The sequence below is a fragment of the Chroicocephalus ridibundus genome, chromosome Z, assembly GCF_963924245.1.
Source record: "Chroicocephalus ridibundus chromosome Z, bChrRid1.1, whole genome shotgun sequence".
In the NCBI taxonomy this organism is placed as follows: Eukaryota; Metazoa; Chordata; class Aves; order Charadriiformes; family Laridae; genus Chroicocephalus; species Chroicocephalus ridibundus.
The window spans coordinates 76,916,293-76,936,304 of NC_086316.1; the positions used below are offsets into that span (position 1 = coordinate 76,916,293).

The following is a 20,012-nucleotide window of genomic DNA, read 5'->3' on the forward strand; positions in this document are numbered from 1 at the left end:
AGCCACTGGGACTGTACTGTGGAAACCTGAAACAAGTATAGTCTGAAGTCTTGGAATTTTAAACAGGAAGAACTAGTTCTGTTGGCATGCCTATTTCTTGATTTGCTACTTCTAAAGCAGAAATAGTTTCAAATGAAAACCTTTATTACTTCTGTTAGTAAGTCTATTTTTTTTTTTATTTATCTGTTTATCAGTTTGTATCTTCCCTTACAGCATTCTCGAGACTACAACTTCCCTCTTGATCTTTAGTAAATTTTAATCCAGCATAGAGATTTGAATGGTTAGAATAAAAATTTGTCCACCTGAATGTCCATCTATCTAATTGTAAGGGATCTTTCATGTTAATCCCTAGAGATGTGTCATGCGTCACACTTTGAGGTTTCACCTCTGAGCTACACATGATCATACATTCGCCTCTCAAGCCTGTGATCTGTCTCAGTGAGCAGCTGCTCAGCCCGTTGCTGCTTCTGACAAAGTTCACTGTATTAATTTTATTCTAGTGGTCAATAACCAGCTGTTCTGCTGTGCTCTAACAATTACACCGGTTGCCAGAATACTGTATTTCGCAACTAATCGTGCATTTACCTAAGCCTGAAACAAGGTGAAAGAACAGTGGGAGAGCAGCAATGTCACTGGTTTCAAAGAACATGGTCATCACACAAAAATCCACAGTATGCCAGTAAGACCACAGAACCACTTCTATTGGACGGATGAAACCAGATTATTTAAGAAGCAGCTGGAGGATTTGACTATATATATATAGCTTTCACCAGGCTTCACAAGTACTAGTGTCCAGATCTCAGGTTCTTGGGGAAAAAAAAACCCACAAGCTTACTCAAATTTCTGCTCTTATTCACAAAGAGACAAAGACAGCAGCTGGCGTGAAATTAAGTGTCCTCAAAGTAATTTTAGAACTTGCTACAAGTTTGAGGAAAAGACAAAGTGCCAAACTCACGTCTCAGAGACATATGGCAAACAACTATCACATTAGCAATCTGAGACAACATTCAAGACTGGTTTTGGTATCTACCAACCAAACCTCCACCTTCCTTCACAAGGAAGAGGGTAAATACCAGATTTCAGAGCACCATAATTTTCTTCTTCTTAAAGATTAGATTTTAAAAGGATCTTAGGAATAAAGTTGTTTAAAAAACAGCATTTCTTTCACAGCTGGTCAACTGCAAGCACTTCTTTCTTTCCTGAATGAAATGGCACGTGTCTTTTTTAATCTATTGTAGCTTCTCTTCCTTGAAAAGCCTGCATTTCCCATAATTTCCATGAAATAAATAAGCAAGCTGAGGTACAAATCTAGATGAGATTTAACTCAAAACCTAACAGCACTTCAGAATCTGATGTATCTCAGTTGGTAAGACAAGAATAGAGGACCAATGACATCTTATATACTGAGCTCAAAAGATGTGCAACTACAAACAAGGGCTGAAAAGCTGAAAGAAAAGTCAACAGAATTGGTCTAAAAATATAATATTTTGGGGAGACCTGCAGAGTAATAACCTGAGGTTCAGAACTGCCAGCATGAAGACCTGTTGGATTGATCAATTTGCCATGTAAATTAAGAGGATTTACACGTCACCCCCATTAAATGAACCTAAAACCACAGCCACAGGACATTTTAGAAGCAACATCTGCTTCCGCACCTCCACATCACCCCAGCAACCCCAATTCTAATCCACTGTGTGTTTACCGTAGTTGCTGTGCTTTGAGATGATTCTTCTTCTGTACAAACTGTCGACACAGCCAGGGAAGGCAGCCTGGATGACGAGGATAATGTTGATGTCTCCATGCCACTGTCCTCATTTAGAGCAGAAAGACCAACCATATGGTGTCCATTCAGTTCACTAGCTTTACTCTGAGCACAGGTCTGCAAAGAGCTGAGCAAAGTGCCATTGCGTAGGCAGGTAGTGCTGTGGAAAGTGCTCATGAGCTTTGATGATTTTTGATCACTCTCATCGGAGTCAAGTTTAGGAAAGGACAGGGATTTGATATTGCTCACTGAAGTGATTGGGGACAGGGACACTTTGGAAGACAAGGACATCTTTTCACAGTTTCCCAACTGCGGTAAAGTAATAAAGCCATTGGGCTTGTGAAGGGGCTTGAAGTCCAACGTCGCCCTTTCTATGGATGCCAGAACTTCCTCATCTTGCAACACAGACTCAGACCCTCCTTTGGGCAAAGTATTATCTAACAGCTGGGCAACAATTGGCCCAGTAGTACCAACATGAATTTCAAGAATATTTTTTAATTCCTCCTTATCATCGATAGTTTTTAATTCCAGTTTGTCAAATGGGTCTTCTTCACATTCAAAATCAGCTGGGTTGAAGTCTGCTTTTGGACGAGGTGGACTGAGAACCTTCTGCTTCACTGCACTGCTGTTGGCTGGCGTGGGAGTAAGAATACTATTGTGCTGCAGGCTAGCGAGGATGGGGTTAATGGGAGGAGGCATGGCCTCAGGGCAAGGCCCCTCTGAGAACCCCATTTGGTTGCTGTCCTCTGGAGCTGCTTTTGAGTTCCCTAGTGCTTCTTCTGCTTTGCGTTCAGCTTCTCTCTGGGCAGCTTGAATTTTTTTGATATCTTCAGCCCACTCGATTGTTTTCTTCTCCAGTGAGAAGTCATACTGACGGGGGGTAGGAGGGGAAAGGAGAGGAAAAAAAAAGATTAATTGTAAGGAACATAGCTGCTACATCTAACAGCAACATAAGTAGCACAGAATAAGAGCTACATGAATTATCATGAACAGGCCATCATTTTTTTCTCAGCACCTCTTGTAACCTACAGATTGGCAAAGCTAGAAGACACCAGAAGTACTTAATTTTGCCTCTAGCAGCAAAATTTCTCTAGTCTGGATTAGAATATCACATTTTGTCTCCTTCCTACATTTAGTTTTGCTTTGGAGCAAGATGAGTTTCACAGCCATCCCAGCCTCGCCCCCCAGGACAACAGATGTAGCAAGGGGAAGTCTAATGGGTTATCAGATGGACAGTCATATCCAGGTCTGGCACCAATGATCTACCACCCTGTCCACAAGTTCCACAAGTCATTCAAGACTATGGCAGACTATTTTTGCATCCAAAGACCAATACGATATTACTTAGTTCTCCCCAAAAGATTCCTAAGGGATTGAATACTCAAGAGTTTTACACTCACTGGTTTAAGAGATATTGGTATTCCTACTCCAGTGCCAATGGCTCACCAGCCAAAGGGGATATCCTTGCTACACCAATGGTAACTACCAGTTGCAGATGATCAGAGGGCTGGAGCACCTCTCCCATGATGACAGGCTGACAGAGTTGGGGTTGTTCAGCCTAGAGAAGAGAAGGCTCCAGGAAGACCTTATAGCCCCTTCCAGTCCCTAAAGGGGCCTACAGGAAAGATGGGGAGGGACTTTTCACAAGGGCATGTAGGGATAGGATGAGGGATAATGGCATCAAACTGGAAGATGGTAGATTTAGATTAGGCATTAGGAAGAACTTCTTTACTGTCAGGGTGGTGAGACACAGGAACAGGTTGCCCAGAGAAGCTTTGGATGCCCCATCCCTGGAAGTGTTCAAGGCCAGGCTGGACAAGGCTTTAAGTAACCTGGTCAGTGGGAGGTGTCCCTGCCCACGGCAGGGGGCGTGGAACTAGATGAGCTTTTAAGGTCCCTTCCAACCTAAACCATTCTATGATTTTTTAATATAAAAAAGTGGGGGGTATTTATATATGGCTTTTTCTTCATCCCACTATTATGGTCATAGAAATACTTGTTACCTTCAAACAAGACACTGCAAATATGCCATAGCATGGGCGTATCAGTTCTAACCCTTTTTCCTCTTAAAAATGCTCCTCAAATTTAGTCAGGGTAACATTTATACCTGTAACTTATACAAAAACATTGTGCTTTTTTGAAGTAGAGACAATAAAAGAAATGATATTAGGCTTTTTAAAGTGATAAGAAGTAAAAACTTTTTGCATGGGCTATCATATTTTTATCTTCTTATTATACATTCTAACAGATCTTCTGCAACTACTGCCTGGCATACAAAATGACACTACAGGATGGATAAGACTAACATTTGAACATGTGTGCAAACTATGACTACTTGCAATTCACAGCGCCACATGTTGAAGGTCAGGGGTGAGGGGGAAAGAGAGTGGAAGAGCAAAACACGCCACTTACCTGGGCTTCTCTGACAAGCTGAGAAGAATCAGACAGACAGAAACCAATGGGTAATCCAACTTTCGCTGGGGTTTTGAATTTGTCTCCTATCTTAAATGGGACATCATCAAGATAACTGAAAGGCCCTAAGATCAAAAGCAGAAAGTGTATCAAAAAACACTTACAAGTTCAATGCATTCAATTAAGACTCACATTTCTGTATTTAGGAGCTATCTTACCTCTGCTGCCCCAATTACATGAGATGACTCAATACAAAGGAAGTTGCCTAATCAGAAACACACTGAATCTGGACTTCATTGCATCAGCTTTGGCTTTGGGGTTTGGGGTTTTTTTTAAGTGTTCTAGCCCATAACTATTAAAAAAAACCCCACAACATAGCAATACAACAACTGAACAGATTCTGAAGTCCATGTACCTAACATCTTAGCTTCCTTTGTGACAAGACTATGCCTACATAACTGAAAGCTGAAGCTCTGCTGAATACTGTATTCTGTTATGTCTCCATAAAAAAATCCATCGCTTTTTGTCATATTCAAAACAGGTTTTAAAATGACTCCGCTTTATAGCAGCTAAGACAAACTAAAATCCAGGTTTTGGCATACAAGTAGGAAGTAACTTCTGGACAGAAGTGGTCACAAGGACAAAGCGGCCCAAAGTCTAGACACTCCACTTTAACCAAAACACAATGAAGCAGCTCAAGACTATTTAGCATCGCAATTCTGATTTTTGAAACGAGGCAGTCTAGCTTAATCAGCTGCCTGATTTCTGATCACTCCAATGAGAGGCCTCAAACTTATTTCATGGTCCTTTCATTAAAGTTTCATGAAACTTTCTTCAAGCATCCTGCAAACTCATGAGGCAGAATCACTTAGAGCTCAACCACCTCCAAGAAGCCAGACAACAGTTTTTTTTTTTTCTTGAGCTGCTGTGAACAAGTAAAACCCACCATATAAGTTGCACTCAGTTTCTCAGTTAACTTTCAGTTAAGGGGTCTCTTGGATCACTGGTCAAGCTTTTGGAATTACAGGCGAGGTTTCTAGTTCTAGCTGTGTATAACAATATGAACTGTTTCGCTAGCACTGATTTGTAACTTGTCTTTGAGTGTTGCAGATCCGAAGAGAGAGTAGCGGCGGCATCTAAGATGGTGTTCAGTGACTAACCTCTTGCTCAGCGAGCTGTGACTGGACATTTTTATCTCACCCATTTTCATACTCAGGTGACAGTTTAAGTACTGTTTTTGTTCCTTCACCGTTGACTCATCTACAAGGCAGCCAATGGCTCCAAAAGGACAAGCAGCTTTTGAAAACAGGAACATCCTGTTAATTTGGAGTTAAATGTTTACATGCTGTCATCACCCCAGCTCTCATACTATGCACCACACTGGCTGGTCCCAGAGTCCTGTTAGGACACAGGTGGTATTTCCTCCAGCTTTGAAACCATCAGCCTGAATAACCTACATCCCACCTGCACCACCAGCATGAAAAAATGCTCCAGGGAGAATATAACAGTACTTTCACTGATCCTTACTCAGAAGCACAAAGTTAAGTATTACACAGTACAGCATCCAGTTGGCACCTCACTGGCCACCAACACCACTACTTGCAACACAGCATCCAAATGCTATTTGAGCTGGCAATTTGAGAACATGGATATGCCAAAGTGGTTGTTTATGCAGAAATAGCAACTGTGGCAGTCTTTGCACTGAGAGTGGTAAATCATGGCAAGGTCAGAGACAAACAGGTCTCCCAACTGCCCAAAGTCCAGCGTGTCTGCTTCTACGACGCCCGGCTTAGTCCCACCGGCACAAGTCCTGCTCTAAGCAGGATGATCCAAGCAAAGCAGGATTACCTCTCTGCACCAATCTCACAGCCCAAATTGCTCAGTCTGCAAATACTGGTCTTATTAGACCTATTGACACAGTAAGCAGTACACACCTCCCCTTGCACAGCTGCTACCTCTGCCTGAAATAGATACCAGCCACAGAGGGTAGAAGCACACACCGTGGTATTTACACAGAAACACTCTTGATTCTGGTGCAGTAAAAAAACCCTAAACACACTTAGACTAGATGGGATACACTCACAGCTGCCAGTTTAACCTCAGCAGCTTGACTAAGGAATAAAAACCTTCTTGTTTCTTCCCAGTACACTGATTTTTTTAATAATGACCACTGCTATAACCTCATCTTGAAGGTAATTCTTCCTCAAAACCTGCAAGCACACATTAAGAAACATACCAAGTGTATTAGGACATTTGATGGTAAAAAGCCTTTCTGAAGCAAAACACTGATGCACATAGTATTTACTTTGTTACAGGCCAGTCAGAACAGTACTAGTCTAGTGAAGTTACAATCTCAACCATAAAGCCAAGAATACTTTTCTTTTTGTAAATGGATGACCCTTCTGCCTGGACTCACTGATGGCTAAGGGTGCAAAGTGTTTAAACAGCAAAGTTTAAAGCAATAAGCAAAACTGACATACAGAAAGTATTATGCAAGGCACTGTTTCAACAGACACATGTTCAAGTGACACAATTAAATGTATTTTTGAACTGTTATTTAATATGGCTGCTAGCCACTTCATCCTTTAGGCAGTTAAAGCATATTGAGGAAGTCCTGAAAAAAACGTGTACCTGTCAGACTGATCTCTGACACTGCACACTATATGATGTTCCTGGACCAAGGAACTACTATGAGAGTAAGATTTCTCTCTGCTTTAGTGTAATGCAGAAATCACTGGCCAACTCACAGAAGTGTCCTCCGGTTTGGTAGCAACATGGAAACATTTCAGATAAAGGCAGTTAATGGTTATGAATGGGGAACAGTTTTGAAACCAAGTGGAACTTAGGTTCTGTGGTCACAGAAACCACACTTACGTGACTTTCAGAAATTGGGAGTTAAAAGCTTTCAAGTTGTACAGTGACAATACAACAGCAACACTAACGTATCGCACTTGGTACAACCCACACTTTTTGCACAACAGATGAGACACATTTCTAGATGCCACTAATTACTAGAACTTAAACTTGAACTTCCAGTTATTCAAATGACAAAAGAGCATTTGGTTACATGATTAGACATAGTTACAGGTGTATGCTATACCCTTCAAGACAGGAAGAGTTCCTTTCTCTCCATTCATGTGTTCCAATCTTCATCTCCACCTGAACATGGTCCTGAGCAGTCTGCTCTACGTGGCCCTGCTTGAGCAGGGAGTTTGGACAGGACGATCTCAAGAGGTGCCTTCCAACCTCAACCATTCTGTGATTCTACAACAGTCCTCTAACCTCCAAAACGCAGCTCAAAAAATAAGTACAAAAGATGCAGAGACATAGTTGATCAATTTCATCAGCCTGCCCGAGACACTGAGCCAAAGGTAGCTGTTGGGCTAGATGCTTTACAGTAAGCCAAAATTCACTTAGTGGGATTAACTCTTAACAACCCCGAAGACTGAAACCATTACCCTGTTGATTTCTTAAGACATAATAAGTCGAGGAAGTTGCTCCACTACTCCTCAGAAACAGTACAGTGACAGCGTCACCGGTATCGGTATGAACAGAGGGTACAAAAAGGGTAGACAAGTTAACCAGCCAGCTTACAGCATTCTGATATTACTTGGACACCAGAATCATCTTCCAACACACTGTACTGTTTTGAGAAATATTCAAAACAGGTTGAACTCTAGCCCCAAGCAGTGTCGTTGCTAATCTGGTTTAGGAAGCAGAAGAGAGAAATAAAAAAAGAGTGACAATAGAGACCATTCACAAATACAAAGGCAACTGCTGAAGGGCTGGCAGCTATCTAATAAATTATCTTGCAGCACTGGACCACAGCAACAGAGACCATCTAAAAATTAAGTTTTGATAGACCATTTTTATTAAACCTCAAGCATGTATTTAAGTGAGGCACTTCTTATTCTGTACTTCAACTTTACACTTCCAAGACTGAATAAAAAGCTCAAAGAAAAACGGAATTCCCCAGGACCCTTTTATCTGAAAGATTATCCAGAAAGATCCAGGCTGAGTTTCTGAAAGCGGAAGTTTCTATAGCATGAAAAATCATGTTAGAAATTTCAAATGAACCTCCCAGTGCTGCCTTGACTGATTAATGATTTGGTTAAGCTACATTACATACAACAAACTGAACTTTAACATTCCACAGAAATATTAATCCTCTCAAGTCACATCCCATTTTCTAAAAGATAGGCATATATACAGGCAAGTAATTTTAATGATACCAATCATCTGCATGATCCTACACATCTCAAATGTAGAAGAAGATATTATCTTCTTCACTTGCCTGCTGAACCAGATTAGGTAAATTTAGAAAAAAAATTCACTGCTGAGCAAAAGGCAAATATAGCTAAATGATATATTAAAAAAGCTTCACTTTCAATCCAGCTTCTCACATGACTTCCATATAAAGTCAGTCCGTATAAAGACACAGACCCAGTGTCTACTTCAGCAAACATTCAATCAGTATCACAACTGCAGTTCAGCTTTGATTTTGAAGGGGAGGGTGGGGGAAGAAGAAGGTATTATTCTGCCATAAAGGAGTAGGGAAGAGTCACAGGGTGACTTTTGGTTCAACCAGAGAACAGGCACAGCATCAGCAAGCAGCTATGCAATAAGGAAGCCAAGGCACTTCACTCCTAACAAAAAAAGACAACTCAGAGGCTAAACAGATTAGTCTCTATGGGCTGTCTAGGCTGGCACGTTAGTCAGCAGCAATAGCAGGATTTGTGCTGTTGAGAAGACAAGTATGCCAAATTTCACTTACCATGAGAATCGGATCCCAACTTCTTAGAAGCCATTTAGAACCTGAAAAACATGTTAGAACAGCTTTAACAACTTTATACATGTAGCGTACCGTAAGTCTATGCAGTTCTACAGAGTTTTATCTCTAGATTATGGGATGCGTTGCAAACACTTGCTGGTTATCCTGTTCCCCAGGTAGATAAGCAAACTTATTTTATAGCTCTGATAGCTGACAGAGCAGACATATAACTCAGATCAGGGTCTGACAATCTAAATAGCAAAATGAAAGAAGAAAAAGAAAAAACCAGCCAAGAAGCAGCCAGGTTGATCAGGAAGGCAGAGTTCCAGATCACAGCACTCAGAGGCCGCCCTGTCCCAGCCCCATGGAGCACACCCTGCCTCCCCTGCCATTAAGAATAGCCGTTCCTCCTGGAAATACCACACTGATCCTCTTCAGTTTAATCCCTGCTGCTCTAAAGGGGATACTGTCACACTGGGTACCCACCCAGTCACTTAGCCACCACAGCACCTGTCTAGACACACCGGATAATGCACAGATAATACAGGTATACAATAATCAATTCCATTAGGAAGATATTTTCAGACACATAGAAGAAAGCGATGCTAACAATAGTCCTCATCCACTAGCCACACCATTTTACTAACAACTTTTTAAATTTAGATGCAAATCCTACATGACCAAGATGTTACAAACAAACAAGTGCCTAGTCACCTTTTACCACAGAGCAGGACTGTCCTGAGAAAAACAGTTATTTAAGAGAGAATTAGCTGTCTAAATAGTTGTCAGCTAAAACCCTGCTGCAGGATGCTTATGGTGTGTTCAATAACATAACTGGATCTTCTGCTAGATTAGAAGTACATCACAAGATCTTTCTCAAGACACCACAGCATAATTCTTCAAATAACTGGATTTGTAAATCCTTCTTTGATGACAAAGAATCAGCTGCCCTTTGTTTCTGAAGTCCTCCAGCTCAGACTGAAATGCCCAACAGCAAAAACATGAGGTTATCTGGTACACTCCCACCAGTAGCAGACAGCACTCAAAGCACAACTTGGGAGAAATCTAACATTCACAGCCACCACTCCTTAACTGAGGTCTTGCTCTTAGCCTCCCTGATTCCACCATGGATTCCAACTGCAAGTGTCACCTTAAAGGAAGGGTGTGATAAGGTGGGGGTTACACAGAAAGCTTAGCCATTCCTCCTGGCAGCTGCTGACATGACTGAGGTCAGGAAGAGCCAGTTTCAAGTGTTTTAGGAAAAGTATGTTTTGCTGTGCCAAGGTCCCTTTTAACGTTATGTTGATACCAATAGGTGAACCAACCCTACTGTTTAATGGGCATCCAACACACAGCTAAAGCCAAAGCTGTATGAAGATTACCTGGGTGCAACCAGACTTCATGAAACGCAGCAAGCGGACACTAGGCTATGAGGAAGTGACTCATGCTGGGCAACTCCAGGCGCACCTTGTACATAAAAGCTGTGTGTCATTCTGCTCAACATTTGTCAAGTTCTTCTCAGCACATCTCACCTTCTCTCTCAACATTGGTGTTACATCCAAAACCACTCCACTAAGCCAAAGAACTGGTTTTGGCACTAGCTGGCAACTGCTTCTCAGAAGCGAACAAAATATTGCGACTTCAAAGATGGAAGAAAAAAGAAGGCGAAACAGTGCTGAGCCTGCCATCTCAGGAAGGCCATCAAGGGCAAAGCCACAAGACCATCTGGTACAGTTGCATGTCAGCTACTAGAGCTCAATGGGCTTTACTGGTCCCAGTGCCGCAGAGGAGATCGGACTGCAGACTACAGTACATGAAATAGGCTGCACCCTTCAGACCTGGATCACAGTGTCAGACAAGCTGCTATGTGCCTAGTTCCTCTGCATGACGGTAGCAATTAAGATGTCAACTTAATTTGTTGTTATTGAAAAAGCCAGGCTACACGTGAAATCATGAAGTCTTCACATACCTCATCAGTCCTCTGTATGTCACCAGAGACTGTGAGGCACCGCTTGCAACCATGTACTGTGGCTGCCCACCATCCACTACTATTACAGCAGAGATGAACTAGGGACAAGGTCTCTGCACACTTCCATTAATTTCTCCAAGTTTGTCTTTCTTCTAGTTACTACCTCAGACTGAAAAGCAAGCACTCCTTTTCTAAAGGATTTAAAACTTCTGATAAGAGGAAGTAACCTCCTCACTTTGGCAACTCAACTGACAAGGAAGCTTTTCCAACACAGCACCACCTATCTACAGGCCATACAGTTTATGCTGTCTACCTCATTTGCCACAAGCAGCTTGCTCCAGACTGTACCTACATAAAGGACATTGAAAAGAAAATTCAAAGATTAGAATAATGATTTATAATCACCTGTGCAGCAGGCCGTTGGAAGCACATACTAAGTTTGGACAGAGTAAGTTTAACATCTCACACACTGACTTTAAGTAACTGAACACTAAGTTACCATGACACTATCAATTTGCTCCAGGCACATTAGGAGCAATGCATACGAATGATGCCAAACCAAAGACGCAGGTGTCTAGCATCCAGGGAGTTTCGCAGTAGTATATCAATCTGGAGCTGCATAAAACCTGGATGTGTCCTCTGCAACAAAATACCCCACATAAGCAGTAAGTATCTTGCTTTTGTTGGCAGTCCTGTAGTAAAATCCTAGTGCAGACCAGGCACCTGCATTAACTTCAAGGTGCAGGGGGAAAAATGATTCCTCTGCCATATGTAACACCTTATTTTAACTACAGAACTAGCTAAGGCACATCAAAAACAAGCTAATCGTGAAAAGGACCATTTCCAGAGAGACAGTCACACTTTAGATTCAGGTAGCATTTGAGTTTATACCACAGTAGCTCCTCTGATGCACTGTGAGTGTGCACTTATTAAGACACTATGGCTGCAGAAGGCACTGTCAGCAAACAGAATTGCTAAGCACTGCACACAGTAACACTGGAACAGGCTGCCAGCCACATTCCACCACCTCCTTTCCAAAGAGAGTTTAATTAAAATAGTGTCTTGTGACTAATCAGATTTGATAGGCTATTCAGAGACCACTGTGACAAGCATCTTTCTGTCAGTTTGTCCTGCTGGCTGGAAAAAAAAAAATTGCAGCCAGTTATAAGGTTACTGATGTTGCTACTATGCTTCTGGGCATTATCTGAACTGTATTTGCCTAGTCAAACCCATTATGCTCTGCAGTAAAGGTTTGCTTACCTCTGTTACTGCTCGTTCAGAAATTTAAAGGACTTGCTCCTAAAGCATCACTCCAAACCACCTAACACACGACTGCAGCCCTATCACTGTTACCTTTGATCTCCAGACTCCAGAACAGCATGGTGCAGGGCACCTGTGGGAACAGCACACGTGGACACAGACTACGGTCCGCTGCTTTACTGTACATTCTATATTGGCAAGGAACATACTCTATACTGCATGTAAACCTATTCAAGACCTTTCCTGGGCCCGGGAAGCAAGTTAGTTGCATAGCGCTACAAGGTTTTCTTACAGCCACCTAAAAGCTGTCTTCTATCACAGAATCACAGAATTTTCATGGTAGGAAAGGACCCTTAAGATCGAGTCCAACCAAACAACCTACAGTCTCTGCCACTAGAGCATGCCCTGAAGCGCCACATCTGGACGTTTCTTAAATACCTCTAGGGATGGTGACTCAACCACCTCCCTGGGCAGGCTGTTCCAGTGCCTGACCACTCTACATTCTATAAATGTAGCCCTCTTAGCCCCATTCCCTCATCCTTGGTTCTGCCTAACCCTTTGAAGAGAAGATCAGGGCTACAAGTGCCTAAGAGTTATAAGCAATTTTAAGATCAGCAGCTACTGAAGCTACTCTTCCCTCCCCACCTGTATGTTCATTTTTCACTTAGTAACACTGAGGCAATACGGCAACATTCTTAAAACCATCCAGAGGAACCCGGTACAGCAGAGCCCAGGATGAAGGCAGAGGACCTCAGACTGATGACAGAGGGGATGGGAGGACTGGGAAACAACCACAAAAACAACAAAACAAAAAAACCACAAAGATGCAGAAACGGAGAAGTGACAAGACAAAACTGATGGCAGAAACAACTGTCAGAAAGACAGATAGATGACTAGCTGGAAAGGCTTGAAGGGACAGCATAGAGATGACCAAGACAGTCCACGTGGCACATCATCACTTAAACCTGAATGACTACTTAGCTGTGCTGACAGACGATAAGGAGAATGCCGAGAAGCGTGACTTGGTGCAGTCAAGCAATACCAAAGGGACAGTCTCATCAACAGATGAGAAAAAAAAAAACAACTTACTAGTATTGTCACACTTACAAGAGTGACTCCTGGGGAGCTGCTGGGAACTTGGGGTGTTTTCTAATTATTATTTCCATGTTCCTTCTACTGGTGTTTTCCCTCAAGTTTGTATTTACATTCCTTTTCTTCTGAAAGAGCTCTGACTGGTCAAGTTGGAAGCATCCTACCACTAATGGTACCTGGAACAGCTTTCTCAGTGATAACTCAAGCCAATTTAACTATTCGTCAAGAAGAAATGGTCTCTTGCTGCTATATCTCTCATTTTGGGGTGCAAGTATTTCTAGATTCCAGACCACATGAATTCTCTGATGTAACTCCCACCTAAGATTCAGATAAATGAGAAATGTACTTCTTACGGGCCTGAGGAAACCAAAATGCCTCAAGTTACCAACCATAATCATATCAGCACATCCATGATTCTCAGAGAAAAGAGATCTGATCTTGCAGCTTCCATTTTGCCTGCTAATACACCTTCTGTAGTCAAACGTTACTGAGGAGGCATCTGTTCACTCTGAAAACTACCAAAACACAAAAAAACTTCAAAAGAAAAGATCATTTTTTTCTCCCTATATTAAATTTATGAACTACTACTGATTTTACACTGAGGAACAGTGAAAAGCAGTTTGATTCAAGTGATTGATTTCTAATGCGGCACAGGTATTCCAGTGCCGCATTAGACAGCGGTTTAAGTTTTTGTTTAAGTACAGATTTAGACAGTGGTTTAAGTTTTCGCTATTAACTACTCATTTCAGTGCAAGCGACAGGCTATAACCAACAGCAGGAATCCGTATACAGCCTCATACAACAAAAACAGAAGTAGACAATGCCTGTTGCTAAGTAAAACAAAAGTTAAGATTCTCATATCAAAGCTTCCCACCTATGTAAGTGTTCAATCATTGCTACGCAATTGAGATCTTACACAGACTGACAGTAAAAAGCTGATCACAGAAGTTTACTACAGTACAAAACAGATTCCACTTTCATTTACTGCAGTCTCCAAATAGATGACATCACCCCAAAATCTGCAGAAAATGCTTCTGCTTTGTACCTCTAACAGTACTGCGAAGAATGAGCACAGTCAGCTGCATGGAGGTACTCCCCTTTCATAAAGCACAATCATGTTGAGCCACTGATAACAGCTCTTTGGATAAAGTAATTGTAAAACCAGATTTGACATGTTGCAACTATATGCCCTGCAGGACGGAAAAAAAAAAAAAAGAAAAAAAAAAGGCGTCACTTTCACTAGTCTTAACAGAAAAAAAAAGTAAGTATATCTACAGTAATTCCTTTTAAGTGCTAGTGCAATCCAGGAGATAAGGTATACTAAGGTTCTTGGTCTACTTTAAGTTCAATAAGAACAAACCAAACACTCCTTGAAGCAAATATGGGTGTGCAGTTTCCATTCAATTTTCAATGGCCACTGGTTAAAACAAATCTAATGACATGTCTTCATCTCATGGGATGTAAGTGCAAGTAGCCAGTCTGTATTCAATCAAACGCAGAGTAGGGATTACACTGACAATGGGAGGTGGAGGGAGGAAGCGATGAGATATCTCTGCTGCATACATACCCCATGGATCAACAATCCAAGCAACTGCTATGAGATCTAGATTTTGAAGGACAGCCTATAACAAACTAATTCTGTTTGTTATTTCCAGTGCAATGATTGAGAGGCAGAGGGACAGGAACCAATAAAACGACACTTTAAAACACATTTCCAGAATATATTAGTGGGAAGGACAGAGAGAAAGCAGCCCCTGAAGAGTATGTCTGTGTGCAGATCACGTTATTGGATTACGACACAACGCTCTTCAGCGATGGCAGCAGCATCCATTACAGGGCTTTACATGCAGATGTTGGATAGCATCTTCCTAGCAGCAACAAACAATAGGAAAAATTGATTCTTCAAATTGTGCTGTTGCTTAATGTGACATAGTTAGCAATCAGACCTTCTGCTTCAGTACACATCAATCAACGGGAAGTTAAAAGCAGAAGACAGCTCTTCCACACGCTCTCAGAGAAGCGTGGCATGCCTTCCTCTGTTGTTCTGTATGGATTCACTGCATTAATATTAGACACCTATAGTTACACAGCTATCCTCATGTCATGTCCCAATTTGTTCATTAAAGACACCGCACTTTTAAAAGCACACACTATTTGACCTGGTTAAGGATTTAAGGCTCTTAAATGATAACAGACAGCTCTATTTCTCCTTTAAGATCTTGACTGTATTTGGGACATAATGTAATTTGCCATACATTTCACCCAGAAATAAGGGAAAACCCTACACTGACTGAGGAAGTGCAGAACACTAATGCACCAGTTTTTTCAATCACTGAATCACTTAGTAGCCATAGAAGTTTCCAATGAAGTTGAAGCTTACACACCACATAAGCCTCTAGAATGAGAAGTTTCACAGGCAAAAGCATAAGAAAAATGAAAATTACTTACGGACAGGCCTGTGGTGAGGCAGATCAGGGCTTTTCTTTTGGCCAGAGACTGACACGCCAAACAAGAGTATAGAAGATGCACCTACTCTAAATTCACATTTAACTGTTGCATCCAGTGGGTGACCTTTTTAAAATGGACTTTTTCCAAAAAAAGGAGTTCTATCACAAAAGAAAAATATCTGCAATTAACATGTAAGGATGGCCTGACTTCCGAACTCAGCAAACAAGGGGATAGCCTAGGTCCTGTCAACACCTTCAGCAGATGTGGATTTCAGAGTGTAGCTCCTACTAGTGACTGTTACCTAAGTTATTTAAAGATCACCTAAACAGAAAAGCAGAGGAAAAAAAATAATCATAGAATATCAGGTTGGAAGGGACATCAAGGATCATCTGTTCCAACCTTTTTGGCAAAAGTACAGTCTAGATAAGATGGCCCAGCACCCTGTCCAGACGAATCTTAGAAGTGCCCAATGTTGGGGAATCCACCACTTCCCTGCGGAGATTATTCCAATGGCTGATTGTTCTCATTGTGAAAAATTTTCCTCATGTCCAAGCGGAATGTCCTCAGGAGTAACTTGTATCCAATACCCCTTGTCTTTTCCCTGTAAAAAGGGAGTCTCCACCTTCTTCGAAGCCACCCTTTAAATACTGGAACACAGTGATGAAGTGTCCCCTAGGCCTTCTTTTCTCAAGGCTGAACAAACCCAATTCTCTCAGCCTTTCCTCATATGGCAGGATTCCCAGTCCTTTGATCATCTTTATAGCTCTTCTCTGGATCCTCTCCAGCCTGTCCACATCTTCTTTGTATAGCACGGACCAAAACTGAACACAGTATTCCAGGTGTGGCCTGACCAGCACTGAGCAGAGTGGGATAATGCCTTCTTTATCTCTGCTGGTGATCCCTTGTTGTGCAACCCAGCATCCTGTTGGCTTTCTTTGCTGCAGCAACAGCACACTGTTCACCCATAGTGAGCTTATTGCCCCCAGGTCCCTTTCCACAGAGCTGCTCCCCAGATGGGTAGATCCCAGCCTGCACTGCACTCGTGGATTGTGTTTTCCCAGATGCAAGACCTTACACTTGTCCTTGTTGAACTTCATCAGGTTCTTGTTAGTCCACTCTTCCAGCCTATCCAGGTTTTCCTGCAGGGTGGCTCTCCCTTCCCAAAATACATGGGTTTACATCTTTTTTTGCTTCTTGAGATCAGCTTCACTAATCTAGAAGCTACCTCATCACCAAGAAAAGGGCGGTAAACTAGAAATAGAAGGACCATCTTCCTCCTCCTTGAGGAAGATTAGAAGCAAGGCAGACATTTGCATGATAAACCATAGCAGAGAATATAAATACACTGTTCAACTCCTACATTCTAGGAAAAAAAAGCAAGAAAAGATGACCCAGCACTCTTACCACCCATGTGGGCTACAGTAATCTCACAATGCAGTAATGAAACAAGTTCCAAACTTGATGAGCAGAGCAACTGCTTGTAACTACTATTTCCCTATATCTAAAGTTTGGGTAGCAAGTACCTACCACTCCTGAGTGCTCAAAATAGTCAGATGGAAAGAATCTAGTAACTATTAAAATATTTAGCTACTTCAGCTTAATTAGCACAAGACTTCATACTACTACAAACAAGTCAAATCTTTAACACTAATCTTACCACTAGCCAGAGCTAGGTATGCACATTAACTTTTCTAGTTACTCCTAGCATTTCAGAAGTTAATATTTCAATACAACCCTTCTCAAATGAGAGAGATTGCTAGCAAGCGAAAGCTGCTAGCTTCAACAACAAAATAGGCCACTTGTTCTGTTCTTTTGGTAAAGATGTATGAAAAAACAGTGGAATATCCTGCACATTTAAAATGTATGTCTGGAACCCTGCGCAGCACAAGCAATTAAAATGCTGCTCTATTTGTTGCAGTGATACTTCAACATGTAACAAGCTGACTGAAGTACTTGAATATTATTAATACTTTAGGCTTGTCCCAGTTATGAATGAGGAGAGATAGACAAACATTCCCAAAATGTTTCCAACACAACAGAGTAAAACAGCTTTTGCCATTAATCAGAACATCCCCTTTTTAATCAAAAAATAACAGATTCTGTGCAGTATCAAGCTTTTTTCTTCTTAAGTTATTTGATCAAGAGATGCGTACAAGTGGCTGATCTTATATTATCTAGAAACAAGTTCAACTCTGTTGACCATATCAGGATCTACTCCCAATACTGACACAAGAACTCCAATTATTTTTTTGCAGAAAGCAATTTGTATTCTTTTGATAAATACTAATTAGCCAGAATTCAGTGCATTTAAACACACTACAGCAATTAAATGACTCAAAAAAATCCATTCCAAAGAAAGCTATATAACTCTCACCTTTTCCCTGTTAAAGCTCAGAAGATAAATGGTACTATTTATTGATAGTTATGGGTTTGGTTAGAAATTTGGCAAAATACAAATGAATGCTTATGGATTTACTTTAACAAAGCAGACAAAAACAATCTAGCAAGAAATCAAGTTAGAGAGAAATTTTAAAATGGAAAAATAAAATCTGCCAGCAGGTCAGACATCACTTGCCATTTCACATATTTGAACTCAGCCAAAAATAAGTGTCTACTGCACTGTATGTGAAGAATGGGACTAAAGTTAGACTACTATAGATTGATTCATCAATTTTTCCTCTTACACTAGGGTCACATGCGCTACCCACTCTCATCACACATTTAATATTTTCCCAGCAAAACTCAGTATGGTACTGACAGAAAATACAGGCTGTTAAATTAACTATTCCACCTACAAACAACTCTGCCTGCCCTGCAGCAAACAGGCTAAAACCTTGAACTCGGCATGGAAGTCGCTGCTTCAAATCCTGATTGCACCCACAGTCCAAGCAGTTTAAACACACATAAGGCCACCAACGGCCTTCTCCCACTCCCTACAGAGTACCTCCCATAATGTGGTTAAAACTGCTGTACTTTTCCAGCTGACATCCACGTTTTCCACCAACATAATTTTTCTCAACTAAAAGAGACACATTTTGAGAATGCAAGTTCCCTGCAAATTCACTTAATTTAGAATCATGGAATGGTCTGGATTGGAAGGGACCTTCAAAGATCATCTAGTCCAAGACCTCTGCCACAGGCTGGACATCCTTCATTATATCAGGGGATATAGTGAAAGCCCCGTTCAACCCAGCTTTGAACACTTCCAATGATGAGCCATCCACAACTTCTCTGGGCAACCTGTCTCACCACCCTCATCACAAAAAGATTTCTTCCTTACATCCAATCTAAATTTACCCTCTTTCAGTTTCATCTCTCAGTGTTGCCCATTTCCAGGAAAAAAACCCTGTTCACCATAGGTTACTCTTTCACCAAATATACACTTTAAGACATATAAAAGCAAGAGTTCTAAAAACTTCCTACTACTGAAGCACCTAAGAGCTGATCCTAGCATACCTGCAAAAGTGTGCTCCCCAAAACACTTTTCTGCAAAGTGACAACATAAAACTGAAACCATCTCAAGCCTTCATGATTTTCAAAACATACCTCATAAGCTTGGTTTGCCTTTGGGTTGACAGTGCTAATGTGAGAAATATGAATTCCATCTTAGGTGCCACAGATGTGACATTCTTCACAGACTTACTTGACTGCTTTTGGTTCTTAGGCATTTTCTTCCACCCATCAACATGTCACTGGTACAGTTTCAGCTTTTGATGCTGTTCATTTTGTCCTTAATTTGTGTGTCACTCCTACTAAGCCAATATGTTATGTCTTCATGCAACCCTTCCTATCAAGGCTGAGGCAAGAAAATAAGCATACACTGAAATACACATCTGAAGAGATCACAGGCTTTACTGCACTGAAGGACAAAACTTAGTGACAAGGGAAAAATAACAAAACACTCATCACTGTTCAAGGTGATGAGTTTTCAATTCAGCCACTTTTCACCCAGTCCAAACAGGACTGAATGACTCCATTAAAAAGATATCCTAGATGGGAAATACTATCAGTAGTCAACAGTGAATTCAGTTCCACTACCAGAAGTCATATTTTAAATGAGCAAGTTCCACTCATTTTAATTAAACATGGAACTGGTGGATAACGGACCATAAAGAGCAAGCAGGAAATGGTTTTAAAGTGCATACTTACACCTTAATTATTTCTTGAAAAGGCTTGTTAACTTTAGAGAAGACGAGAGCTAGTAGCAAAGACTAAGTTAATCTCTTTAAAACCACACAGAAACAGAAGTATCATTACAGGCTATCCAAAAAAAAAACCCCCCAAAAAAAACCTCTGAC

At 41.2% G+C, this 20,012-nt stretch overlaps 1 protein-coding gene across 2 annotated transcripts in view; it reads right to left on the reverse strand.

Annotated features, from left to right (window-relative positions):
• UBAP1 (ubiquitin associated protein 1) overlaps positions 1-20,012 on the reverse strand; it is a 35,364-nt gene that overhangs the window by 6,584 nt on the left and 8,768 nt on the right. For both annotated transcript variants that reach the window (XM_063319878.1, XM_063319877.1), the window contains exons 2-4: positions 8,949-8,989; positions 4,175-4,299; positions 1,703-2,632 (exon numbers count right to left, since the gene is read on the reverse strand). In XM_063319878.1, the coding sequence (XP_063175948.1) occupies positions 1,703-2,632; positions 4,175-4,299; positions 8,949-8,982 (1,089 nt within the window). In that variant the 5' untranslated portion in view covers positions 8,983-8,989. The remainder of the gene's footprint in view (positions 1-1,702; positions 2,633-4,174; positions 4,300-8,948; positions 8,990-20,012) is intronic.